Source organism: Microtus ochrogaster, chromosome 7 (assembly GCF_000317375.1).
Source record: "Microtus ochrogaster isolate Prairie Vole_2 chromosome 7, MicOch1.0, whole genome shotgun sequence".
Lineage (NCBI taxonomy): Eukaryota > Metazoa > Chordata > Mammalia > Rodentia > Cricetidae > Microtus > Microtus ochrogaster.
In genome coordinates, this window is record NC_022014.1 from 30554113 (window position 1) to 30581945 (window position 27833).

The 27833-nt window shown below is 52.4% G+C and overlaps 1 protein-coding gene across 1 annotated transcript in view; it reads left to right on the forward strand.

Annotated features, from left to right (window-relative positions):
- Positions 1-25967, forward strand: part of Ntn1 (netrin 1) — a 180653-nt gene extending 154686 nt beyond the window's left edge. The window contains exons 6-7 of the mRNA XM_013347425.2: positions 10734-10808; positions 22632-25967. Coding sequence (XP_013202879.2) covers positions 10734-10808; positions 22632-22960 — 404 coding nt within the window. The 3' untranslated portion in view covers positions 22961-25967. The remainder of the gene's footprint in view (positions 1-10733; positions 10809-22631) is intronic.
- The last annotated feature ends 1866 nt before the right edge of the window (positions 25968-27833 follow it).

Here is a 27833-nt window from a genome sequence, read left to right on the forward strand (position 1 = left end):
TCCCTGGGTCCAGCAACACTTTGAACATGGCAGGCTGTGAAAATGGCTTGATTTCCCAAAGGCATGGCTGGTGGTCCGAAGGGCAGGGCATTGTGCGCACACCGGAGGCAGAATTCGGGGAGGGGAGTGATGAGGGGTGGATGATACACAGTAGCAGCCACATAGACATGCTTGCCCAGGTTCCTTAAGCAGGGGCAGCCCTTGCACTGGACAGAGACACTAAGGGGTTCGTGCTCACATGGTTCTCTGAGTTCCCATGTCTTTGGACAGAGAGACCTATCTTGCGAGTTCCAGGAAGTAGCTGACACAGCCTTTTGGGCCTCTGTCTTCTCACGGGTGGCATGCTAGTTCTACTTCTTGGTGGCATAGGTCACACAGCGAGCAAGATGCAGAAGTGCATTGGCAGGGGCTGTCCTGGTTTTCCCTACCACATCCACGTGTTTCTGCTACTCGGATTGGACACTATTGCCCTCCAAGGCTGAGGCAGTATCAGCAGGTGGGGTGCGGGGCAATCCTAAAGCCTGGGGTGGTCTGCGTTCTGTCCCCTCTGCATAACTGACATTGACTGGCGACCTGTGGGAGGACAGCTGAGGGTCAAGAGAGAATTCTAGCCGTCTGGGAGCTACTTTAGCCAGCCAAGGTGTCCTCTCTCCAGTCAGGAGGGCGTTCTGCAGCCCCAGAGGCTCTGGGCAAGAGGCTCTAATCTAATTACATGCTTTATTTGAGCCAATTTGTTTTCCAATCCATCTTGTTCAGCAAGAAGAAAGAGCATGCTGAGGGCTCATTTGCACCCTCTTGTTCCAAGGGGAAAAGAGGGGCTGCTCCCTCCTGTGGTCAGTACAGCCCCTGACCTCCTCCAGCCTGGAACCCCACCCCCAGTCAGGCCGCAGAGAAGAAGCCCGAGCCAAGCCGTCCTAACCCTGTCATCAGCCACAGGCAGAAGGGCCTGGCTGTTTGTCCCACTTCCTTAAACCCGGCAGAACTCTGTCTTTTCCCTTTGGGGGTCCCAGTGTGTTAGGAAAGATTGGAGCAGGATGCGCCTTGAGGCCAGGTAGCATGGGACCAGGGCTGCTCCTCTCCAGGGCTCTCCCCTGCAGAGACCTCCCGTCTCTGGAGCGAGAGCTGCCTACAGAGTCCAAGGGCTGGTATTTAAAATCTGCAAATATATTTTCATAATAAGGTGGTGGATTTTGGATCTGTGTTATTAAAGTCCAAATAAAACACCAAAGCCCATCCAAGCTCCCGGGAGAGGGAAGATTTATCGACTCCCACCCTCCTCCTCAGGCAGGGCTCTGTGTGTGCCAAGCCTCACTTTTTATGGATTGCGGTGTTTCCCAAATTGCCTTTTTCCATCCTTTGGAATCTTGCTTCCAGCCTTTACTTTTCTGCCGCTGACCCAGACTGGCTGCTTCCTGTGGGTTCTGATACTGAGCCTAGTGTCTTCCGGTCTTGGGCTAAGGCAAGTGGGGCCTAGGGTCTTGGCCTACCGCATGCAGCCGCAGCCTGAACTGTTCAGCAAATACTTCCTGAGGGCCTGATGAGTGTCCTCGTCCCTAGGGACCCGGCTTGCAGCCCCTGACTCCAGATAGGAAAGGAGACACAAATAAACCGATAATCCCTTCACTGCAGTGTGAGGCGTGCCCCGAGGAAACAAATCCTCTAAAGACAACAGGACAGGCAGAGGTCAGCCATAACTCAAGGCATCAAGGACATATTTGAGAGAGAAATGTCTTTGGGCTTAAACAGAAATTGGATGTGACAGAAATCCAGTGAAGTTGGTTTTCTCTCACGATTCTTTAAGTTAGAGTCAGAATAATGAGGGCTGCAATAATCCTGGTACTGATTACATGTCAGGCCTCATCGTAGCAGGATTGTAAAAGATGACAGCCATATCTCCAGTGACCTCAGTCAGGAATCCGAAACTGTAAGGCACAGTGCTGTACTCAAGGAGACATGGTTGTGTAGGGTCCTGGCACCAGCACCTCTATGCCTCTGTAGCCCCCTTCCCACCAGCACCACACACCCTGAGGACAGCTCACTGCCACACACAGGGGCTGGAGGTGCTCTTTCTGTAGATGGCAGCTCGTGCCTCTGAAGGCATCTTGGCCTCCTATCTCCTGTGCTCCCCCCGAACCCGCCACCTCCATCCAGTGCCAATGTGTACAGAGTACTCAGAAGATTGAAGAACTCACTAGCTAGGTACCTCATGAGCAGCCAGCCGGCCGTTGCCAGTGCCAATAGAGCCTGTGTTTATGGCTCTACTTATTTGGGTAGCCGTGGTCACTGCCCTTAGCTTATTTTATACCATCTGGAGGTCCCCAGGATCATTGGTAATGAACCCTGTATGAAGTCTGGGGACACTAAGGTCTGGTTGCTAGGAGGAGGAATAGACCATTCCAGGCTGGGAAGTGGGTGCTAAGAATCAAAGTTCCCCACTGAGCTCAGAGGGAGGCTGCCCACCACGTGCCTAGGAACAGGCTCAAACGAGGCTCAGTGGAGTCTCAAAAGGAAAGGCACTGAGATCCAGATAGAGCTGCTGAGCCTGGAATAACCCATTGTGTGGGTTGTCTCTCATACCCAAAGGACAGTCTCCACCCCGTACTTCCGGTGGGTCCCCCAAGTTGCCCCTAGTCCAACTGTCATATCCAACAGTCTGTCCCCCCCCCCCCCCCCCCGACCCTGTCATCCTGCCTGGATCCTGCAGTGTGTTGCTATCACCATCATTGCTACTACCCCAGTTCACTGACGGAGACATAGAGGCTCAGGATAGTCAAGGGCCACGGAGCAGAAGACACATTTGTAGGATCCATTTTTACTGACAAGAATGGTTTTTGTTAGCGCCCCCCACTCAGTTTCTTCCACTCAGAGCCGAGGTCTCCAGAGTGAGCTGCTGGCAGGGCGAGCCATGTGGACAAACATGGAAGAGAAGGCCTTATTGTTAGGAACATAGGCTTTAGGAGAAAGGGAGCTTACATACTGGGGAGACTGTGGCAGATTTCTGGGAGCCCTTGTGTGACATGGTTACATTGCGTGACTTTCTGTCTACCTCACCAGGATGACCTTCCTGTCTCTGTGGGGTCTCCACTTCTCCACTTGCCTCCTGACCTTCTCAACTAGTGTGCCCAGTTCACAGACTTCATTTTCTGGGTTTCGTTCTTTCATGACACTCACAGTGGAACTCATGTGACTGGCCTGCCCCCCCCCCCGCCCCCGTGTCATTGTGCCAACTGCTGTTCTGTTTGCCTCATAATATACCTAGAACCAGAGTCAGCCGTGTAGGGAGGGCTTAGGAGAACTTCTCAAGCGAATGGTAAAATCATAGAAACAGTGTGGCTGTGTCAGAGGAGAGTGGCCTCAGGATTGGGACATTCAGTGCCAGGCATGCTTTAACCACTTGGCATGAGTGTGTGTGCACGCCTACCTTTGCTGGTTTCCTGGGCAGAAGTGCCTTCTTCCCTTGGCTAAGGCATGCTTCTTTGAAATTTGAAATTGAAATATTTACATCTCTTCATGTGCTTTCAAGTTAACTCTCTTCTCTCTCTCTCCCTCTTTCTCTCTCTTTCTTCCTCTCTTTCTCTCTCTGTGTGTGTATTGTCTGTCTGTCTTTTTTTTTCTTTTTTGAGATAGGGTTTTACTGTACAACAGTCCTGGCTGTCCTGGAACTCGCTCTGTTGACCATGCTGGTCTTGAACTCACAGAGATCCAGCTGCCTCTGCTTCCCAAGTGCTGGAATTAAAGGAGTGCACCACCACCGCCCAGCTTGAGTTTACTTTCTTGTGAATCACCTTTTCATCTCCTTGAAGTTTTGCCAGTCTCATTTTTATTGAGTCACAACAGTTTTTTGTAGGTTAAGGACCAAATCATTTGCTTTCTTTGTTTAAACATTTTGGGTCTTTCTCCTTTTAATTATTACATATTTTGTTCATATGTGTCTGTCTGTCTGTTCGTCTGTCCATGTGTGTGTGCTGGTGCATACACCTGTGGAGGTCAGAGGACAACATACCAAAATTGGTTCTTTCCTTCTACTAAGTGGGCATCAGGGATTGAACTCAGGTCACTGGGCTTGGCAGGAGGCGCTATTTACCTTCTGAGCATCTTGTGGGCTTCCTCCCACTTGATTGTCACAGAGGTTGCAAAACACAGTATGCTCAGCTCCTATGTCAGTCTGTTGCTAGAAGTGGCTTCATTTCAGGAGCCCCATGGCTCAAGGTTAAGTGGACATGTTTTTGTTAAGGGCAGAGGGACTTAGGGGAGATGAACCAGTGGGTGAGCCCAGCAGCACAGTAGAGAGATAGTTGCATGGTGGTCCAGGAGCTACGTGGGGCTCAGATCTTTTGGAGGAGTGGCTCATTGCTCTGACAAGTGCTTGTTGGTGAGAGGGTTGGAAAGATGGTCTTGCCTGACAGAGAGGAAATCACCTACAGTGACCAGGAGCAAGAATTGGAGTGCTTTTCCCATGGCCCCATGATAGCTGTTGTGAGCTCCCTGGATTACCCTGGGCACCCGAATGCTGACATTGAAGTTGGAATTGTTGGCCTGGGCAGAGTTCATGCTGCCTACAGTTGCAGGTCAGGCAAACTGGCTCCTCTTGTCTTTTATCACCTGCTGGGGAGAATGACCTGACCCAAACAGATAGATGCCCTTCTCTCCTTGAGCTATTTCCTCCAATCAGAGGGAACCAAGAACCCTTACCCAGCACCCAGCCATTGGGGCCAAAGCTCACCCAGTTCCCTAGGATTTTCCATCCCATGGTGGACCACACTGACTATGTTCCTCACTTACCCTAGCCAGCCCAGAACTTCCCAATGGCAACAGGAGCAGGGGCAGAAGTATGGCTGGAGAGTGGGCCAGGGCTACGAGAGGGAGACCTTTGCCAGCTCCCCGCCCTGCTCTGAGGGGAGGTGCCAGCTGCAGTGCCACAGGCCGCTAGGCTCTGCTTGCCATATGCTTGGAGATGCGCCTGGAGCAGCGAGCAGGCTGGCCCAGCAGGGTTTTGGCACCTGGGCACAGGAGGCAGAGCAGAGGGGGGCAGCTACCCAAGGTGCAGCAGAGGCCTGAAGGGGCTTAGCCTGCGGGGCACCTCTTGGCTCTTGCCTGAGGGTTGGTCAGGAGAACAGTTGGGAGGATGAAAAGGAGGTAGACTGCTCCCAAGAGGGGCTGGGATGCCAGCCAGCCGAGATGAGCCTTTGCAGGCTGGGCAGATGGCTCCTTCTGGGTCCCAGCAGCCCTCCCCGGGACGGATAATGTCCAAGTGGAGACCAGGTGGCACCAGGGGCCAACCCTGGCAGCCCTTGTCTTTGGTGGGGGAGGAGAACCTGGTGGAAGGAGCGTCTTGGAGCAGGTGCCCCTAAAGATCTGCCAGTGTTTACCTGGCTAATCGCTCAGCCAGAGATCTCTAGGGTCAGGAGTGCGATGGCGGGTGCTCACTAAGTAGAGTGGATGGGTTTCTAGAAAGGAGGCTGATGACTATGGGTCGGTAGGATCTGCCCTATCTGGTCCCGGGTCTTTTGTATGAAGGTTGAGACACGAAACTGTGGTGTTGCTTGTTTCTTCACATAGTGAAATGATCAGTTTCAGGGCTGCTAATGCAGTCTCTCATTTAAGAATGTTCCATCCTTTTCTGTTTCTTAATAAATCAAGCAGCATGAAATGCCCGCATCATCACAGGCTCCTAACCTGGCTCATTCTAGACGTGTCTGTTCACTTTGGTCATTTCAGTTCTCCTGAAAGTATGCCTTTCCTTCAGATTCCAGGACTTTCGCCTGGAGTCCTTGTACAATAGCCTTCTAATTCGCAGCATGTCTGTAGGTCATGGCTCTCTCATTCTCCTCAGCCTGCCTGTTTTCTTTCTTGTATTCATAATTAGACATGACAATGTTTTGTCTGGCCTTTATTTAAAAAAAGTTTGTTTGGAGGCATTTCAGAGAGTCAAGCTTTGGGTGTATTTGTAATTTTAAGCCCCCCCCCCCATTCTCCTTATTTCTGCTTCTGCTGTTATTAATTCATCCTCTCTCTTGAGTTTTGTTTTACTCTATTTTTTTTTAAAAAAGAGTTTCTAGGGCTGAGTCTGGTTTGCTTATTTTGATCCTTTCTTCCGTCATAACAAGTATTATTAGTTACACTGTGGTCAGGAAGTGTGGCCTGTACAATTTCAGTTTCTTAGAATTAATTTAGCATTTTCTACTTACATGTGTGTGTGTGTGTGTGTGTCTGTCTGTCTGTCTGTCTGTGTGTCTTTCTCTGCTTAATATATTTCAGTGAAATCTTATTGCGCATATAAAATAATCAAAACACTGTTACACTTGTTTATCGTGTGCATCTGTGTGGCTAGAAGTGTGTCATCGTGCAGATGTGGAGGTTGGGGACAACTTGGAGTTGGTTTTCTTCTACTTTGTGGGCTCTGGGGATTGAGCTCAGGTTGTCAGGCTTGGCTGCAATCTTCTTTACCCCTAAATTCTTATAATCAGATATTCTTACTGTTCTTTTGTAAGCATTTTAACAGTTTTGATATTTGCTTAAGTTTTAGAACCAAATTTGAAATTTTTATGTTTATTGACTTCAGGGACATGTTGTGTTTATAGCACAACTTTCCCTTATTAAAGTCCTCAATTTTTTTATTTACTTTATAGGTGGTTGGAAGGCAAATGTTGAATTATTTTCTGAGCTCTACATACTTAAGAATGTTTGTGTGTGTGTGACTGTGACTCTTGTGTATGGAAAGACTGTCTAGCTAGGTATAAAATTCTTGTGTTGAAAGTTTCTTCCCTGAAGACATTGTAATCATTCCTCAGTAATCATCTACCCATTTCTTTTTATTGCTCTTTTTCTATCTGGATGTATGTTTTTCTTACTGTAGCATTTTTCATGTATTTCAAAGATATATCTGGGCCTTGACCTATTTTCCTTGATTTTGAAATAAAATGCATTGAACCCTTCCTTCTGCACATGTGGTTCTGTCCTGCACTCAGAAGTCCTACCCCTACTACTCACAAGTCTGATTTCCATTTTTCTTGGGCCTCGGCTGAAGTCCAGGCATGTATCAGCTCTTCCCTCTCTTGGATGCCCTTATTCTCTCTAGTCTTCCCGTCTGAGCCTTTCCCTCTGCATAGCGAGAGTTTCTGCAGGGTGTGTTCTCTCTGCCCAATCCTTTCCCACAGTTTTGTTCTCCCTGCTGCTGCAGAAGTGAATTGTAATTGTGCTACTGGGTTTCTGAATTACTTTAGTTTCTATTTTCCCAACTCTTATGTACCCTGGGGCTTTTGAGTTCAGCACCATTTCCTCCCCAGTTTCATAGAAGCTGTATCTTTTTAGATGTTTTTGAGCCTGTTATGTCCATTGTATGTGATTGCTTCTGAGCTTCTCGAGAGGTTAGTAGATGTGAGGGTTTATGGCTGTCACATATTTATGGCTTGGCCCTTTGCAGAGCCCCATGTCAGACAGGTAGAGCTCTGTCCCCTTGCTACCTGGCTCTGTGGGGCTGGCATCTGCTCCTGTCACCATGTCCTTCCAATTCTCCGCATCCATGATTTAGATAAAATACAAGTTCAGAGAGTCAGTACAGATGGCTTGCAGTCCTACCTTCCTTAACCCTGCCCTGCTCATGCTTCCTATTTATTTTCTGCTCATTGTCTTGCTGTCATCTCCTCTTCCTCCTCCTCCTCTTCTTCTTCTTCCTCCTTCTCTTCCTCCTCCTCCTCTTCTGTGATCTTTCTTTCCATCAGACAAAGAACTGTTTCTGCAGGTAAAACCCGGATTGACTTTGCCTCATCCACCACCATCTGCCTTTAATTAATTGAGATTGCTCCCAGATTCAGGCATTGGGTCATCTATCAGTTCCATTCCTGGCGTTAGTGTGAATTTTCATCTTTTCACTGTCTTTATAGCTGTCTCGGAACAGAACAAGGAGAGGCCCTGTGAGTGGCTGCCAAGCAGACACCATGTTGTTGTAAGAATCAGAGCAGGGCTTTCAGCTGGTATTTGTCTCTAGTTGTGTGTGATGATAATGAGGGAAGCCAGCACGAGGCCATTTTCCTTACCCAAGAACCACTTGTCCAGCAACCACAGCGATCTGAACCTAACGTGGAGTGCACAGCTCTTATGTATCCGTATTCTAAAGGTTCTTCGGTTTCTCCAGAGGAAACTGCTTCAGCCCATCCCTCCCAGCCTCTAACAGGGTGGTGTGTTTGCCTAGCTCAGTATTGAATTGGAACGTGAAAGAAAAAGGGAGATTTTGCAGAGGAGAATGGCATCTCTCTCTGAGTTTGAGTTAACCACCTGTCTGGCCTTTCCTCTGCTGAGCCAGGCGCTGGGTGCAACACCATCTCTCTTATTCTGGACCTACCAGGGAGCACTCAAAATTCAGACATGCAGGCTGCTGCTTCGGTGAAGGAACTCAGAGCCTGCTGTGGACAGATCTCAGCCTGAGTGGTGGTTGAAACCCCAGTACTTTAGGGCTGGCCCCGGGGACAAGGGGTTAGGCTCACAGGCTGCCTCCGGGAGACTTTCGGAACCTTAGATTCTCTTTCGTTCAGTGGACTGGTCTACAGGTAGAGAGTTCATCAAGCCACAAGGCTTCCTGAGAGATGGCCGTGCCACCAGGGTGTGTGCAGCCTTTGAGAAATACCAAGATGGCTGGGCCCTGGTATGCAAGTTCTGAAGCACTGAAGTCATTACGCAGTGGTGACTGCTGCCCATTCTTGGATAATGTCTGTTCTGGATGCACATTTAGCTCTAGAACTTTGGCTATTCCCAGGGTATGGGCAGTGATGCTGAAGGTTTGGGGGTAGTTTGGTCCTAGGACTTGAATGTTTTTTCTTTTACTCTGTAGGATGGGACTCCCCTTGGGCAGGCCCAAGCTCAGCTTTTCCACTATTTTAAGTTGGGCACCATATCTCCCTCTTACAATAGTATCCTTTCCACCTGGGTTGCTGCATGGGTAATACTTGGTGAGCCTGGGTGGAGGACTCAGGGCAGTGTGACTTCTTCATTATTGGAAATGAAAGCACTCTGTTGGGCCAACAACTTCACGAAACATTACACAACAGCTCCAAGTGGACTCTAAGCAGACCCTGCAGGGATATCGTTTGGCTCCACCTGCCTCCCTAGGTGTGTAGAGCACAGGACAGGAGACTGACCAAGCCTACTTGCAAACACCGGAATGCATGCACAACCTGGTTTCCAAATCTGTTCACAAGCACCGGAATGTGTGCACAACTTGGGTTCATCCATGGAGTGGCTGCTGCCCGTGTGACGGCACAGGCACTCAACACAGATGCTCCCGGCAAGGAAGGGCAGCCGTGATGAGTGATGCTGTAGTAGACGTCTGTGTGGGGGCTGCATCCTTTCCTGCCTTCTTTGTGCATTGCCACTCAGAATGAACTCCATACTCTCTGGAGAGCCTGGCCCTTGCAGTCAGCAGCCCAGCTGGCAGAAGAGCCTGACACTGTAGTCTCTACTGTCCCTGGGCAGGGCCATCCTGAGGTGGGGCCAGAAGGACAAGCCACAGGGCAAGGAGGAAGAAGACATGATTTTCTTCCCTTTCTTGAAACTGGCTGCTGAATTTGAGCCCCAAGAGGCTGGCCCCCAATTGTGGAATTTGGGCCACGGCTCCTGATGGTGGATAGAGTCACACTGGTTAAGGGAGGCGTTGGTCAGGGCATCTGGTGCCTGGAGAGAAGAGCTACTTGCTGGGGGCTGCAGACAGGTTCTGGAGAGGTGGCCACTGAATGTGCCCTGCAGATCATGGCCACAGGCTGGGAGCAGACAGAGGTGTAGTGCACCTGTCCTCCCGTTCTGCATCCCCACGTGCGTGCGTCTCCCATGTTGACCTTGGTAGGTAGCGTACCTAACTCTGAGCCTCAGTTGTCTTACCTGCCCAATGGGAACAGCATGGTTAGCTGAGAGACCAACTATAAGACTTTTGGGGAGATTCAGCACATATAGCGTTGCCATCATGGCAAGTGGCTGGCAGTTTCCTGCTGGGCTATCATACAGACCTCATGAAGAGATTATTACGTCATCTGATAAGTGGAAGTCATTGGCAGGAGAGAGCAAGGTTAGGCTACATTCAAGGGTGGGGTCGACAGAGCTACTTCAGGAGATGGAAACTACTGAACAAAAGCATCTCCTGTCTGCCTGGCTCTCTTAGAGCCTAGAACCCCCAAAGCTGTGGCCTGCAGGTATGGCCAGTAGCCAGTGGCCGGCAGGCCAGCCTCTCAGCAGTGGGGCCCATTAGGGCTAAACTCTTTTCGTGGGCATTTTCCTTGCACACTTCACTGGAGTGGACACCAAAGGGGTTTTCAAATGTTTCATGGACTGCTAATTTCCCCTGTGACCTCTTTTGTTGGGGCCTAACCCCAGCCAGAGGCTTCGTGCCATGAAAGCCAGTGCCTGACACAGACCCCAGCAGCAGGGCGACAATGAAGCCTCTATCTGCTTTAATCAAGCTCTGGTTGAATCTTAAGGCAGAAGGAATTGGGGTGGCACTCTGAAACCCTGGGTGGCATGATACAGTGGTCCCGAAGGCTCTCGTGGAGGCTGAAATATTTCACCAGGCTGAGGGGAGAGAGGTGGCCTTTGTCCCAATGGTCTCTTTAGAAAGCCAGCCTGTCTTGAATGGCCACCCGTTCGGCCTGGCCCATGGATACCACTGGGTATCTAGGGAGGTGGCCTACTCGGCCACCAGCCCATTCTTTAGTGGCCTAATGAGTTTCTGTCTGTGTCCTCCCCTGCAGACTGTGACTCCTACTGCAAGGCCTCCAAAGGGAAGCTGAAGATGAACATGAAGAAATACTGCAGGAAGGACTATGGTGAGTGGGGTGGGGGGAGGCTTGTCGGTGACTTGTGTCACAGAGTCCCTGGGGTCCGTGAAATCTCATGCCCAAGAATGCCTTGTCTCTTCCCAATCGCTCTGCACAGGGGCATCCAGGCCAGTAAGGGACACGGAGGCTGGGATTCCTAGTCTGGACTCTGTTAAACTCTGCTCCAGAGGGCTGTGTGGCTGCAGCCCACACGTTTGCTCTCTGGTCTTCAGTGTCCTCGCTCATACCCCTCCCTTTGTCTCAATCTCCTGCTTGAACGAGGTTCTCCAGCATTGGAGTGGGTGAGAGCCATGACTGTTTAGGGGTACCCCTGGGGCGTGGCAAGATAAAGAAGAGTCTGCACTGTAAGCTATGCCCCCCCCCACCAGGACCCTGAGCAGTTCCCGAGACTTTCAGAGGAACCCATGCCACATGGGGGGCCAGACTTGTGGTTTTCTCCCTTAATCAGGCTAGTAGCCAGGGCTTCTCAGCATATAGAAATTCATGATTAGGTACAAGGGAATTTTGAGAACTTCTGAAACCTCATTTTACTGTGAGCATCTACACACACACGCCCCTCACACTGAAGCCAGAGAGGACCTCAAGAAGCCAGACAGCCCCACTTGTCCCTGGCCATGTGACCTTCCCCAGAACCAAGCAAGAATATACAGGTTTTAGGTGTTGACTCACAAATTGTCAGGCTGTGGGCATCCAGGTTCAAACCCTACCTTCCACCGGAGGTCCATGGCCAACTTCCCAAAGAACAGACCCCTTAAAGAGTGGGCACCCCAGAGCACTGCAGAAGCTTCCAGCTCCCACTGAGGAACAAACCTGGGTTACTGCGAGCTCACTGCCCTTGAGAAATACAGGAAACATTGCCTCCTTCAAGCTGAGGTGGCAGCTACAGGAAGATCTTACTTCTCAGGTTCAGCCCCCATCTCTGCCAGAGACTGAGAGAGGTAGGCCCCCAAATGTCTTTCCCTGTCCCTCCCCCAGCCTGTGGGCTGAGAACCTGTGGCTTCTGTACTCTCCCAGGCTTGGCCTTGAGGCCTGATGGCTGCTCCTGGCAAAGTAGAAGGTGGGGTGTAGTCAGGAATGCGAGGGCTAACTTACCGCTCCCACCCCATCCCCAGCACTGGACCAGGAATGGGAGCCAGCAGGCCTGCCTGAGGAGGAGTGGGTGGGGTTCAGTGTGGAGCTCTCTGGGGAGGGTACTGGATGGGCTAAAAAAGGTTGATTCACAGTGTCAGTTCTGTTCTTTAGATGGGAAGGGGAAACTCTACAGTTACTGACGTAGATGCCATGATCTACCTGATTCTTAGTCTGGTTTTGCTCTCCTCCAGGGTCACCCTGGCCTCTGATAGTGTTTTCATCTACACCAGGTTAACAGTGACTTTTCTTCACAGATTTAAGGCTGGGGCTTCCCTGACCGTGCTCGCTTGCAGTGGGTGTTCCTGTAGTTAGCAGGAGGCATTCTTCTTGGGTAGGGAAGGGTTGGGTATGGCTTCTGGGCCCCACATTGGCCTCTCTCTTCGGGTACACCTTTTCAGGGATGACAAGGCCCGAGCGTGCCTTGCCCCTAGTGTTACTGCCTGACTCTGCTTTCTCTCCTCCAGCAGCCTTGGGAGGACCCGAGTTAGTCCATTTTCTGTTTCCCTAACAACACATCTGAGGTATATTTTTGGCTCATGGTTTCTGATGTCCAAGAGCATGCATGGTACCTGCATCCACTCAGCTTCTAGTGAGGGCCTTGTGCTGTGTCAACTCGGGTAGAATGTGCCATGAAAGAGATGAGGGGACACAGGGAGCCAGGTATCTTGCATAACCTGCTCTCAAGGTCCTAACTACCTTTCATGGGACCTTCATGAGCATGAAGCCCTTTGGCCCCAGAATACCTCCAGAGGCCCTACCACCTCTCAGCAGCCCTCTTGTGCTGCGGATGTTATGATCCATAAAGATTCTGGCAAAGACATACCATGTTCTAAGGACCACCGTGTTTTTTAGTTTCAAGGCTCCCTTATGCAATAATGTCATTTGAAGTAAGGGTGGTCTCCTCAGTATGGCTCAGAAGAGCCAGGCACTATGGCATATGTAGTGCCTCGTGGGTGAGAAGGGAGTAAATGGTAGACCACAGGGGCTGGGTAGGGTGGTAGGCAGGTACATGGCAGTGAGTACCGCAGGGGGTTGCCCAGCAGTGTGAAATTTACTCTTAGATGGAGAAATGCCTCTCACTGGGCTCTGTTGGGCGGTGGAGACTCTTCTATGTGTCCTTGGTTGGACCCATATAGCCTGAGTTAAGTATGTTGAGATAGCCCTCCTGCACTTGGAAGATGTGGCTAGCCCAGGAAGAAGATGGACAGGAAAGCTGCCTAGATACAGAGGAGGTGAGACCAGGCGAAGAGAAGAGCTGGCTCAGAGGCTGCCTAATCTCTCTTACTTGCTGACTGACACTCCGGCAGGGGGCCAATTAGGAAACACATTTCCTTCCCATCTAGGGCACTTGGATGTTCCAGAAGCTGCTAATTAGAACCTGGGTTTTGCCACCCCTGCTGAGAGAAGAGCCCCTTTCTCCACCAACCCCACCAAGTGAGGCTTGACCTGGGGCAGCCTGAGAACTCTGATTCAGGCTCCACTAATCCTGGATGGTAGCAGTGGACAGAAACCTATAGCCCAAGGAGGCCTATGGGAAGAGACTGGCTGGGCAACCCAAGGTGTGCCAGACCGAGCGTGGGTGGGTAGATACTAGGCAAGGCAAGAAAAAAACGGGGATCAGGGAGAGCTTCATGACAGGGCCTCAGCAAGTTGCTGGCTCCTATCTAGAGAGACCCCCTCCCCCCGGGTGGGAAAGATGGGTCAATCCTTTCCTGTCTGTAAGCTTCACCAGTCTGGGCTTCCGTTTCCGTTTGATATCGAGGAGATATGATATCAAAGTGCCAGCACCATGTCTAAGGGGGTTATTAGTAGCCAATGGAGAGCAGGTCATCCATCACCTGTCCCCACCTCTGCTGAGGCACCTCAGTCCTCTGTTGCCCTCTAGGGGAATCCAGCTTACCTTACAGATGTTCGAAAGCCAGGGCCAAGACAAGTGTAGAAACCCCTACCACGAAGACGGCTTTTATTCTTCACCCTTCTTTTGTGGGATGGTCTGTGAGAGTGCACCGTGTGTGTACACGTGCTTCCCCTCCCCACCACGACTGCCATCCTCCCACCCCCCGCCACCCCCCGCCAGCCCAGACATAGAGGGAGCTGTCCTACCCCAAGACTCCTTCGCTTGGTGTCCCATTGCTCTCGAGGCCTCTACCCCTGAGGTCAAGGGCTGGGGCCCTCCACTTCGTGGGTGTCTCCTTTCCCGAGTTCCCCTGCTTCTTGGGGAAAGGCTCCTTTGACCTTTGTCATGCCTTTAACTTTGTACAGTGTCTTCCACTGCATCAAGCTGCTTCTCGCAGAGACCGCCCATCTGCGACGCACCACACGCATGTGGTGGTCCGGCCACAGGGACCTAGGGAGTCCAGGCACTTCAGCCCATTCCCACCCTCAATCAACATCTTCCCGCTGTACACATCCACAGAGAGCTCTCGGCCCTGTGCTGCGTACTGCACTCACAGATCTGCATGGCTCACAGGTTGCCCTCAGCGAGTATACATTTGGAAGAGGCATACATTATGAGAGCCCTAGAAGAAGCCTGAGTGGGGCTGTCCAGGGCTTGGTTTGGCCTTACGAGGGAGGGAGTCTGAGTGGCCTGGACCCACCAAGCAGGAATCCCTCCTAGCGGGAGTCGGTGCACAGAAGCTGGAAACTGGCTGGTGGGGTCTGAGAAGCAGGAGAAACGGGTACTGGGTGTAAGCCGGTAGAGAGATCAGAATTGGCCTGCTGGCCTGCTTACATCTGTGTGCAGAAACCACTGTGACCCCACTGAGGGTGACGCCTGTCCCCCAGCAGCTGCCCAGGGAGCCTAAGTGTCCTCTTCCTTCTCCCTGGGATGCACATGGGCTCCTCTTGTGAAAGGTGAGATCATCTCCCTCTTGCCAATTCTTGGAAAAGTGCTTCATTCTCAGAAATGTTTATTAGTCACCCCCTTGTTGAAAGACGTTTTGGCACCACCAGATGGAAAACTCAAGATGCTTTCACACGAGCCTCAAGGGTTCCACCTGACAGCCTGGGCTGGTGCTTTCAGAGGACGGAGCTTGAGGGGAAGTGCTGTGGGCAGGCGTCTTGGCCCTGCGTGGCCTGAGCACCGAGGGAGAGCTCTGGTGTATCTCAGTATACATTTGTGCCTTGGGAGCTCTGGAGTCGGTGAACATAGGGTGAGGATAGCGGACCCAGGGCTGGGCTCCCCTGATGGTCCTTGGGAACACCTGCTAGGCCCTCCTCACCCTTACCTGGTGTTCACCAGCCATGAGGAAGCGAGGAGTTCTTATTACTCTGGTTCACCAAGACCCAGCAAGGGAAAATAGCAAGCCCAGTATTGGGTGCTCTGGAATCCCCTGAGCAATCTTCTTCCCCACGCTTGTGATTTAGCCTTCGGCAGCCTAGAAGAGACATAACCACCCTTAGAGGGCTCGCAAATTCATATCCTAGTGGAACACTGAGTCTCAGCTCCAGATCAGGCTTGGAGGGAAAGCCACAAGACATCTTGATGGGCAAGGAAGAAGGTGGTTCCCATAGCAGGGAGCCCCTGAGCTGGCATGCAGAGATGACAGCGTAGTGAGGGGCAGCAGTGATGGTGGTGGTGGAGATGGATTTCTGGGGGTGAGCAGGGAAGGAGGCAGATGTGAAAGTGAATGGATTAGGAGTGCTGGAATGGATCAGATGCTTGGTTGTGGTGACGGGACTGTCATGGTGGAAGTTCTGCTTCGAACAACAGGGCCCGGTGCTAGCCCAGCTCTTGTCTCTTGTCTCAGACTGGAAATAAGGGAGTGGGGTCTCCTAGCTGTGGACATGGAGTTTTGCTACCTCGTGAGTATTGTCTCTTTTCAGTGACCCTGGGATCAAGTGTTTCTCAGCAGCCCCAGTTCCTTCAGAGAGCAGATACCTTAGCAGCCATGCCATAGAAGTTACTGCACCTGCTCCAGCGACACTGGGGATGGACGCAGCATTAGAGTGCCCCAGGGCTGCCTTTTCAAGGCAAGGCTCTGATGTGCACCAGAGGCTGCTGGCAGTGATTTCTGGGAAGAGCCATGTCAACCGGACTTCCTCTGAGAGAATGGGGCGCAAACCAGACAGCAGCATGCTTTCAGTGGCTTGCTGACCCTCCCTGGGGTCGCTGCCCCCCTGAGGATCCTCCTGTTTCTCCAGCCAGATGTGACCCCCCCTCCTGAAGAGTGCCAACCACATCTGGCTGCCAGATGTGGAGCTGGATCTGCATGAGTCAGGCTGAGGTTGTGGAATGTGGGTGACCACCAGGTTGGGCAGGAAAGGCCAGGCAGCCCCAGTGACAGCCGAACAGCAAAGGTTCTGTGCCCACAAGAAAGTGCCCCCTGGGGAGCAAGGTGGGGGATGGTACAAGCAGGGTGACTCTGCAGCCCTTCCCAGCCTTGAGCCTGGCCTGATGCCACTGTTGCTGCAGCCAGTCCAGAAAAAGGAGATGGCTGTTCTGGGTGTGGGCAGCACCAGGCCCTCATCTGCCTGTGTGCTGGTCTGGTTCTTTTTTGCTCCTTGTGGTCTCCTGTGTTCTCCTAGGAGGGAGACATGGCTCAGGGGCTCAGAGAAACCACAGAGGTTACCTGGGAAAGGGTGTCTTTCCTGTTTTACAGAGGCTCAGAGCGGATGGTCTAGCCTGTGAGTCTAGTGAGCCAGAATGGAGCTGGGGTAGGCATCCCAGGGATTGCGTCTCTATTGCAATGACACCCTCATGCCAGACACTGGCATTCCAGTCTCTGGTCCCGGGCTTTCTTTCCAGCAGTTTTCATAGACATACCAGATTCTCCCTACTTGTCTCGAAAGATGTCCCCAAGCAGCCTTCAAGGCTTTGAGAAACATGGCCTGAGGTTCCCACATCTCCCAAGTTCTCACACTTGAGCTGCCCTTGATGACAGAGCCCAGCCCTCTACAGGGGTCAGTGTGTAGCCCTGCTGGCTTTGTGCTGTGCTTGCAGTAGGGCCCCAAGCACTCTTTATTTCCTGGGATAAGCAAGTGTGGAGTGGTTTGGTTTTAAGGAACTTGAGGGTATTCAGGGTCAGGGCTAATGTCTTCCTCTAAGATGGTTCTCAGATGTCCTACTCTAGAAGATGGCCTCGCCCCTCTCAAGAATGGAGCAGCAGAAGGCAGCAGCCAGGATTCGAAAGCTGTGTCCCTGGCTGCTGGGCCTGGCCAAACTGCTACAGCGTATCTTATGATGTGTGTCAGCCCGGGTCTGCATCTCCACAGGTGCCACCCTCGGTGCAGGGCTTGACGCTGGCCTGCGCGTGGGTGGACAAGGCTGCATTTCATGGAAGCAGCCTAGGCTCGGTGACATGCTCTTTCCACCTGGAGATTTACAGGGCTTTTGATTTTAATGGTTTCTGCGGGATCAGTGTCCTCCCCCATCCTTCCTGGCTGCTTTCTCTGAGGCAGGCGGGTGTCAACCCTTCCTTAGCTGGACCGGCCCAAAAGGAAAGCATAGGTGGGTAGGGAGGCGAGGAGAAGCAAGGGGCAGCTTAGGAGGGACAGCTGTGGGTGGCCCCCAGGGCCCACTCTGAGCAGCCTATATAAATCCTGGAAAGCTCTGAGAGGCAAGAGGCTTCCCCCACAGAAGTGCTGGAGAGAGGGGCGTGGCCAAGGGGGAACAGTTGCTCCCCGCTGAGTCTCTGTTCTCCTGTGGATGGCCCAGCAGGTGGCTTCTGCTGTGGTGGGCCTTTCTCTTTGGCTGTAGGCTCTAAATTAGCCAACAGAGGTGTCTGTTTGCATAGGCCCAGCCTAGGTGGGGATATTTGACCTCAGGGTCAGGTCCTTTAAACCTCTGCGCAGGGCCATCAACTCCTGTTCCCTCCTGGAATTGCCAGGTTCTTGGGAGGCCTGGAGCTCCTCGCAGGCCTTGATGGCCCCTGGTTCAGAGCTGAAGTGGGCCAGGAAGGGAGGTGGGTTTTGAGCGAAACTGGTTCTAGGGAGAGAGCAGCAGAGAGTTTCCCTATGGGGGCTCCAAGCACAGAGTCTGGCCAGGGGCTCCCCATGCGTACTTCAAGTTGCCTTTAATGGCCTGGGAATTTCCTGGACACTGGACCTTAGTAGGAAGTTGAGGCCTTTGGGAAGGGTGGCCACTCCCTCACTTTCATGGTAGAACAAGCCTGGAGCTGCAGCTTGGGATATGCGTAGGACAGGGGTTGCAGTCTGTACTCTATGCCCAAGAGAAACAGACTTCAAAGCACCCTGGCTGCCCTGGGCCTGCCCCTGAGACACTCTTCTCTACCCTTGGCCTCACATCCAGCTCCTACACCAAGAGCAGCTCAGGTGGCTTTTGTCAAGCCGGACTCCTGTAGGGACTGGCCCTCCCCCAGAGTCCTTCTCATCCCCTGAGCCACATCTGGACTCGGCCGGGGGACTGAACAGGTGCTCCTGCTAGCTGGAAATGTGGCTAGAATTCAGGTAAGGGAAGATGGGCTTTTTGGCTTACCCTGCCCTGGTGGCTGAGAAACAAGCTAGCATGGAAATCCATCCCGTGACCCGGTACATTGCCGAGAGGGACTGCCTGCCTCACCTAGCTACAAGGTGCTAAGCTCAGGGCTGCGCTTTGGAGAGGAGTGCTTGGCTTCCTGTCTGAGTTTTTTTTTTTTTAAACTTTATTTCATTTATTTTATTTCATCATTAGTATAATGATGTCAGATTCTCTGGAACTGGAGTTACAGACAGCTGCAAGCTGCCATGTGGGTGCTGGGAATTGAACCCCGGTCCTCTGGAGGAGCAGCCGATGGTCTTAACCACTGACCCATCTCGCCAGCCCCTCCTGTCTGAGTTTTAGGTAGCTCCTACCCCTCGTTAGACTTCCTCTAAGGATCTGCTCCATCCCATAGCTGCTTCCTCCCCAAGGAGCTCAGCTGGGGTTGCAGACAGCCTGGAGGGCTCTTCTAGCCCAGGCTTAACCTGGACCAAGCACTTTGAGGCACAGAAGTTGGGGAACACTAGGTCATATCGGCTGTTGCTAGTGAACAGGGTTCAGGGAGGGAGGGTAGGTTTGTGGTGTGGCGTCTCTTCTATACAGCAGGGCACAGGCCAGTGCTTGCTCCATGGGCCCTCCTGCCTCTTCCCCACTCTGACTCACGCTGAGGTCTTTTTCCATTGCACCAACAGCAACTTGTAACTTAAGGGCTCCCAGTGTGCTCTCCACGTCCATGGTCACCTTGCTATGAATCATCTCCCTCCTTTCTGAATGGAGGAGACTTCATTTGAATCCCAAGTCTTTTACAAGATAATATTAGGCTATTTACCTCACAATAGGAGTTTAGCAGTCAGGCTAATAGGTGGGGGCAAGTTTCGTTGTGTGGCCAATTGCAGCGCGCTAACAAAGTACAGCTGAAAAATCTATAAATGTATAAAAATCTATGGATTGCAATCTGGGTGGCTAAGAATTCTAAGATCAAGGTACCAGCAGAGCCAGGATCTGGCAAGGGCTGTTCTCTGCTTCCAAGATGCCACCTTGTTGCTGTGGCGTCACATGATGGGAGGGGCAAGGGCTCACTTAAGGTATTCAGAACCCTGTGTGGCCCCAAGACTGGCAGAGCGGCTGATGAACTGTGCTCAGTCACCTGGCCACGTGGTATCTATCACATACACACATCTAGGTGTAGTCGAGAGCCTTTGGTCATTCCTGATCAAGGCAGCAGCCAGCAGCCGGTCAGAGGTGACAGCAGCCCTGGTGTGTGCCACGCGGCTGCCAGAGCGCACGCTCCCTAAGCGCACAGAGCAGGTCTGTTTGAGGTCGCTGTTGCAGTGTGTATTCTCAATCTTTTCAACGGTATGTGCACTGCAGGGGCTTGGCCCATGCGCTGCGTGTGCAGCTCATACTTGGTGGGCTTTGTAATGTACAGAAGCGTTGCCAAGGGCAGCGGAAATGTGGATTTTTTCCAGCATAATCACATGAATCCTCCTGCCACCCTCCCCTGCCCCTGGGCCTATGCTGTCTCAGCCTGCAGCTAGGAAGGTCCCCCCAACAGGCGGCTCATAAATGCCATTTCTTCAACCTCTTAATTCTTGAACATAGCAGTGTCTGGTGGGAACCTTCAGGACTCAGATAAACAGGTTCTTTTCAGGTCTGTGATAGTTGTTTCTAAGGAGTGGAGGCAGGGGCTGCCTGCCTTTCCACAATAATTCACTGGGAGACAGAGGTCTGAGGTAAGGGTGAGTCCTGAGGCTGCCAGCGATGTCAGAGCCATGCTGTTGCACAGTTCCTAGTGAGAAGGAAAGTGTCCTGGGAAGTCAGGGGACCCAGTCCGAGGCTGGACCTGGTCCAGCCAGCTCTCATCTTGGACACTTTATTGTAAAGCTAAGACCCGCTTAAGCCTGTTCATCAGGCTGAGGCCCAAGACTCCCCTGCGTACCCTAATCTCTTACGGGCGCCTGTTACATTGGAATGGAGTCACCCTCGTGACCTCATCGTAATCGTCTCTGGAAAGCCCTTGTCTCTAGATCCAGTCATTCTCTGAAGTGAAGGGTGTGAAAACTCCAACAGAGGAACCTGGGGGCATCAGTGCCGAGTCTGGGATTAGTCTCCATCTCCAAGGACCCAGTCAGGGAGGCCTCCACATATCCAGCCCATGTCTGACGGAACAACACTGACTGGTGGAGGGTTGCCACATAGGGAAACGGCTGTGTCCTGAGAGAGGTTCATTCTGTATTCAGCTCAGTCCCGGGAAAGGAAACCAGGGCTGGGGCGGTAACTCTTCGATCACTTAGCTAAGGGGGCACTCAGTTGCCACGGTGACCTCTGTCTGTAGTCACTTCTCTAGGTTGGAGGGCTTCTCCACCCCCACCCTCAGAGTTCACACTGAGTGTTGAGTCCCTTGGTGACAAAAACATGGAAACGGTTGCCATGGCAGCCATTCTTTGGAGCCCTCAGACTGAAGTGCAAAGTTCAGGATGCCTAGGAACAGCTGAAATGAAAATATGGGAAAATCCATTACTTCCCTCACCCAGGAGGGTGAGTTGGAGCATCCGGTGCTCCCCTGCCCTAGGACCTTGACCAGGCAGCATGGACACAGGAAGGGAGCAGGGAAGCCCCCAAAGACCTTGATGGGGAATCACCTGGAGCAACAGGGACCAAAGTGGGAGGTGACAAGCCGGGCTTCTCTGGGGCCATGAAGCCACTGCTGCTCTTTCTCAAGAGGGCTCAGTACATCAGTGGTAAGGTACTTGTCACTGTGGTCCAAATGTAACGCTTTTCTGCCATGTGGGATGACGAGTACAGGGTGTGACATATGGGGTCCGCACAGGCCCTGGCTCTGGGTTGGAAAAGATGGTTGCTTCCCTTGAATGAGGCTGAGCATAGTCGAGACCTTCTCTAGGAATCTCCTGGACTATAGAGGGAGAATGGCAATTCCCAAGTTTCTGTAGCCAGCAATGTTTGGGAAGCCAAGGTGTACACACAACATCACTTAAAGGCTCCCAAAAGCTCTGCGCCAAGGAAATTCTTGAATGGAACCTGGTGCTGCACTTATTTCAACGAAGGTCCTCCATCTTTTTTCTGTGTGTACACACGTGTGTTTGTGTGTGCATGGGTATACGTACATATGTGAGCAGACCACAGTAGAGTTTGGGTGTCTTCCTTCGTGCTCCACCTTTTGTACTGAGACAGTCTCTCTCTGAACCTGGACCATGACAGGCCCCAAGGACCCCCCTGCCTTCAGCCCCCTGCCCTGGCACTGCGATTGTAGGCATGCACACTGTGCCTGCGAGTTCTGAACTCATGTCCCCAGTGTTTGTCTGAGAAATGGTTCACTGACTGAGCTCCCTCCCAGCCTCCTCCTCGTAAACATCCCCTTCTCCTTTAGAATGCATCATGTTGTCTTCAGTAGCGGCATTCAGAATCTTATGGACCAATAGCATCAGCAGTCCTGGGGAGAGCAAGTGAAATGGGGGTGCTCTGAGCTTCACCCAGTTCTGTTGAATCAGAAGCCTGGGGGTGGAGCCAGCAATATTTTCAGAAGCTCTCTAGGGGAGTCTGGCACACTCTGATTTGAGAACCCTGTAGAAAGGTAAATACTGGCTGAAGAATTGGGGTGTGTGGGGGGGTAGGGCTGAACCTGAGAGGTTCCAGGGGAGCTGAAGCCTGGTGGGAAGGGTTTGAGGACTCTGGCTACCTGGCAGGTTCTTTCGCTACTGGTTATGGAGAGCCCGTGATGGGCTCTTCTAATTGTGTTGAAGTTAGGAGTGTGTTGTGGGTGCATCTTAAAGCTTGGGGTGAAGTGGTAGGAGCATTTGGGGGTATAGGCATGTGAGGTGGTCCTCTTTTCCAGACTGTGAGGGGTCAGCATTGCTATCATTGAGGCCATCTGTCCTGGGAGAGGCAAGTAGATCTTACCCAGGAAGCTAGGGGTATCTAGCCCCGTTCCCCGGAGTCTCCTTTGTGAACCTCAACATCTCACAAGATGGGACTTGTCCCAAGAGGCAATATTAGGTGGCACCTTCAACAAAGGCAGGAACAACACTTCCTGGAGTAGTGGCAGCTGGGGTTCTGGGATCACCTTTGCTGCAGCTCAGCTACTGCCAGCTGCGGAGCCAGCCCTCTGCAGTCACTTTCCGGTCCCACTATTGCCTCCAGGTTCTTATAAGGCGTGGTGCAGATAGGGCCTATCCCATCCCAGGATCTGGGCACCTGGCTGTGCTTCCCAACCATGGCCCACACCCCTGCTTGCTTCCTTGTAGCTGTCCAGATCCACATCCTGAAGGCGGACAAAGCAGGGGACTGGTGGAAGTTCACGGTGAACATCATCTCCGTGTACAAGCAGGGAACAAGTCGCATTCGCCGCGGTGACCAGAGCTTGTGGATCCGCTCACGAGACATCGCCTGCAAGTGCCCCAAAATCAAGCCCCTCAAGAAGTACCTGCTGCTGGGCAATGCTGAGGACTCGCCCGACCAGAGTGGCATCGTGGCAGACAAGAGCAGCCTGGTGATCCAGTGGCGGGACACGTGGGCACGGCGGCTGCGCAAGTTTCAGCAGCGGGAGAAGAAGGGCAAGTGCAAGAAGGCCTAGCGCGGAGGTGGCGCGGGCACGGTGCTGGCAGGGGCTGGCAGCCTTGGACTTGGCCCACCATGGTTTTCCTGGGAGGGGGGAGGGTGGGGGCAGGGCGAAGTCTGCATGGGGTGGGGCCCTCAGCGGCTCCGCCCCAGCCCCCACTCTCACACCCCTGGCTGTGCCCTTGTGTGCATGGCAGAAAGTACCCTGTGTTGACAGGCCAGGCCCTGGAGAAATGAGGACAAGACATAGCTACCTCATGGTGCGCCTTCCAGAACAGAGATGCACTTCCCTAGGGCTAGGTGGGGTCGCTGTGGAGGGGCTGGGTGCCCGAGAGGTGGGCACAGAATGGCACAGTGGACCACAGTCACTGTGTTTGATTGTTATCGAAGGGGATGTGAGAAGAACTGTGAATTTTCGGGCCTGCAGCCTGGGCAAGGGGCAACCAGCCACCATCAGACACTAGTCATGCCTCCTCTTTTCTCCATCACCTGCTGTCTAGGAATTCCCACAGGACTCCAGACTCTGACAACAGGTCCCTATGTCAAAGGGCCAGATGGCACTGGGATCAGCCAGCTTTGGGTCTCCACTGCCACCTGCTGGGCTGGTCTCCTGGGTGGAGTTCACCATCTGTAGGGAGGGGAGGCCCCTCTTGGGACCTGCCCTACCCAGTAGGGCCGACCCAGGCTTCTGGCCCATCAGAGGGCCTAGGGCTTAAGGACACCCCTGAAGCCCAAGCCGGGTGGTCATTGCCTTTGCTGGAGCTGCCTGTGGGAGGAGGCACTGCAAACCAAAACCTCCCAGAGAGTTTCCTTTCTGGAAACTTGGAAACAGCCCCTTTTATGACATTTTCCAGGGGAGGGGGAGGGGGCACCAGCGGGGTTTAGGGCAATGACACTATTTGTGTAATGACATCAGCTCCCACAAGGCCTCACAGCAGTGTCAACAGCTGGAAAGGGCCTGGTCAGGCCTGGAATGCCAGCGGCTATAGAGGCCATTTGGGCCAGACTTGGGGGAAGGAGCTTGCTTAAGTCAGGACAGGGTTGCTGCTCAGCAGGGTGCCTGGGTGTCCAAGCTGCAGGTAGGCAAGGCCAGGACAGGTCAGGTTGCAAGGGTCTAAGGGAGCTGTGACCGCTTACTGTTGCTGCCCTCACTGCTGGCCCCCAAAGGGAAAGAACAGGCTAGGTTAAGTCCACCGGAGCCCGCAGCTGTCTTGGTCTAGCCTGGGCAGTCTCATCCATTCCTTTCTGACTGCCTTCTGTGTGGCAGTCCCCAGGTCTTCTGTGTGCCTAGCCCTCTTTGCTCTCAGAGGCTTCCTGTCCTCATGCAGGCAGCCCCAAGCTTCTCTGGTTTCTTCACCGTTCCCTTTGCCTGCCTCCCTGCACTCGGGCCTCCAGCCTCACGCCCCGCACACTGGATGAGAGGCCTGGCTTCCCTCTCAGTCAGGAAATTGGGTTCATTTCCCCTGCCCATTTTGGCTGCCCCCAAAGGCCAGGAATGAAGCTCGGCTCCTTAGTGACATGATTCTCTCTGCATCTCCCCATTCTGCCCACGTCACCACTGCCATTTACTGAGCACCTGCTTGGTGCCAGGCACTTTATGCAGATGCTCCTGGCTTGTCCTCATCACAAATCCACGAGACAGGGACTCTGGTCCTCATTTTCACCAGTAGAGAAAGGTGTATACGTGCCCAAGGTCACACCAGCTTTGGTACTCAGACCCTGGCCTTACCATAAATACACACCAGCTCTGTTAGCCCACTGGGCACAGCGGGTGGGGTTAGCACGGAGACAGGCAGCTTGTCTCTAGAGAACGCTGAGGATGTGAGCCTGGAGAGGTCTGAGATAGACACAGTACCACCTTTCGAGGAGACTTTGAGAGTGGCGGGGTACAAGGAGTCGTTTCCTAGAGGATAGCCTCAGGAAGCCCTGGGGCTCAGGACAGGTGTTGGCCATCAGAGAGGGCCTAGAGAGGTGACTCGGCTGTTCCAAGTGTGGGAAGGAAGGCTGGAAGGGTTCAGAGAGGCTGGCAGGGTGCACACAGACCAGGCCTGCCCTGGGAAGGGTCCTGGGGCTTCTCTGGTCCAAGCCTGAGGTTGGTAGTCAAGGGCCACTATCCAGGCTCAGACAGCCAGTGTGGTTTGTTGGGTGCCATCTGTAGCAAACAATAGCACACTGCACAGCAGGTGTCCTGTTTCTGTATCAGCATAGCTTCTGTCCTGACCAGCTTCAAACTATGAGCCTTGAGTCCTAGTCTTGCCTTGGTGTCCACTGAAGCCCCTTAACTAGTGCTGGGGGCTAGCTGAGCAACAAGACATCTTTCTGGACATCCACCAAGGCATCCTGCCCTGCCCCCGATTGCCTGGCTATTGGGGGATTATGTTGTGAATGGTCAAATGAACCAGGTTATGAATGAGGTCAACGTTGCCATCTCTGTAACTAGCCAGAATCCAGTCCACCTCTCTGCCTGAGAGCCAGCCTTGGGGAAGCAACTGTCTTCCACCCACCCTTGACCCCACCCTAGGGAGGAGATGGGAAGGGGAAAGGAGACGTCCTATTGTACAGTTAGGAAGGGATGCAGAAAAGGAAGTAGGTCTTTGCGTTTGAGAGTGTATTAACAGAGTTGTGATACGTAGGTCTTTGAAGAAAGCTGTACCAGGTTAGTCACTTACCGGTCGAGATTCCCCAGCTGTCCTTCCACTCTTGAACTGGGTGGTCTGGTGCCCCTGCCACCAGAATGCCTCATTTGCTGACATACAGTCACACAGTGATATGGGGTAAAGGAAATGGTGTGCTCCTGGACACCCCTGTGAGCCGTGACATCTGGATCAGACCTTTTGTCCTGGAAAGCGGGGCAGGACCATGGGGCTCCTTCAGATGGGAGGGTCAGATGCCTGAGGCAAAGCCCAGGGAGGCTGGAGTGGCCTGAGGGCCTTAGGAACTTTCTAGAACTCTGCTTCGGAAGTTTTATACAGGCAGTGAGTACAGGCTTAGAATTGCCCTGAGCTGGAACAAGACTGAAAAAAAAAAAAAAAAAAAAAAGACCATTTTGGAAAATGGTTCCTTTAGGGTCTCAACACTTCAAGGACTCCATCCAAGAAGCCTAGAGAGTGGGCAAATTAGGTTCACAGACAGGCATTCTTGTGGACCAGAGCCATGCCATACCCCAGGGGTATCAAAATTCTTTGTGGGGCCTTGCCCCTGCCTAAAACTAAGCCAGCCTCACCCCGTCAGTGGCCATCCTCCCCTTTCCTGCTCTGGATACCCTGGCCTCCCTCTGTGTTACCGATTCTGCTCACTCAGAATTGTAAATGTTTAGTTGTGACCATGACATATTGTTTGGGTCAGTGTTTCTTTCCAATGCATACTAATATATTATGGTTATTATATATGAATATATTTAATGACATGGAGAAAGTTGTGGATTTTCTTTTTTTTAAGGGTTTTTTTGTTGTTGTTAGAGTTGTAATGGACCCAGATGAACTTGTAACGTGGGCCCTATATGATAGAACTAAATTCAGATATCATTAAATAAACTCTTGTATACCGTTCTGTGTCCCAGTCTTTCTTGGTGGCCTAGTCTATGGTGGTGGCATAGGGGAGGTAGAAGGGTGGAGACTTCCAGCAACTTAAGGAGTATGGCGTCTTGCCCTAGAACACCCCAGCAAGACAAAATCGTGTGTGTGTTTTAAACAAAGAGCCCTAACTACCCAAAAAAGGCAGGAAAAGGATAGCCTTGCTTAGTAAGTCCTGGGGGCTTGCTGGCTGCTGTTCTTGCTCCCAACTGGGGCAGTCTGTATTGCAATTCCTAAGTCACCACTGAGGCACACTGTTCCCATTCTCCAGAACTCCCAGACATGGGTTTAGGGAAAAAGCGGTTTCTCCTGACTTGCCCTACTCTCACCAGCAGCATGGGATGGGGCAGCCTTTGACCTCCCCACTAGATTCAGAGCCTGCAAGCCCTTCTAGACTTTTATAATACCTCTTTCTTCTGTTCAAGATGTGAAGCAGAGATGAGGAAATCCAGGAGGCTGATGAAACTGAAGAGATCATGCAAAAAGATTTTTCCCCCAGCCTGTTGCTGGGGCTTAGTGCCGAGTGGGTTCTGGGTCCATGCCAGCGCCACACAGCCACCAGGAGCTGAGCTCAGTGGTTTTTGGAAAGGCTATGTTTAAACTTCCAAATGGTTGTGATTTCTTTACTGAACAACAATCCAGCCCCTGGGAGGATGTGTTGCCATGACCCTTGGGCCTGACCCTTCTACACCCAGTGATTTTGAAGACAAGACTCACCTGCTGGTCTGGCCCAACCCCTCAGCAATGTGGATTTCTGGGTGCCTTTGCTTTGAGGGCATGGCAGCCTTCCCCTGCCGTAGAGCAGATAGGCAGCTTGAGGGTGACACTGTTGGGTTGACTTCCACTGAGTAGTTAGCTCTGAGGTAGGGTTCCAGGGCAGGCAGGGACACACATGGTGTCCCAGTCCATCCTAGAAGTGGGTCCTTCTTGAATGCCAATGCCTGGTGGTGGTAGTTTGGGACAGAAAGCAATTCCTGGTTGGCTGGCCAGGCTGAGGAAGAGCGAGCCTTGTCTGCAGTGTCAGGCTTCAGGGCTGGGGCTAAGAGTTCTGTGACCATTGGCAGTTTGGTCATGTTAAGCCAAGAGTTCAGTTCTCAAGGACTTTTATGATACAGCTTTTTTCTCTCCACAAAGCTCTCAGTGTCTGATGTGTTCCGGCCCCTCACAGCTGGGCTCTCAGCTCACAGGAACACACTGCTGACCAGAGGCATGAAAACGGACTCAACAGTTCACTTACCTGCTAGGACCTTCGCTTGCCTGGGGAGACGAGGTGCTGATATATCTGTCCAGTGCTAAGAAAACAGAATACAAGCAGAG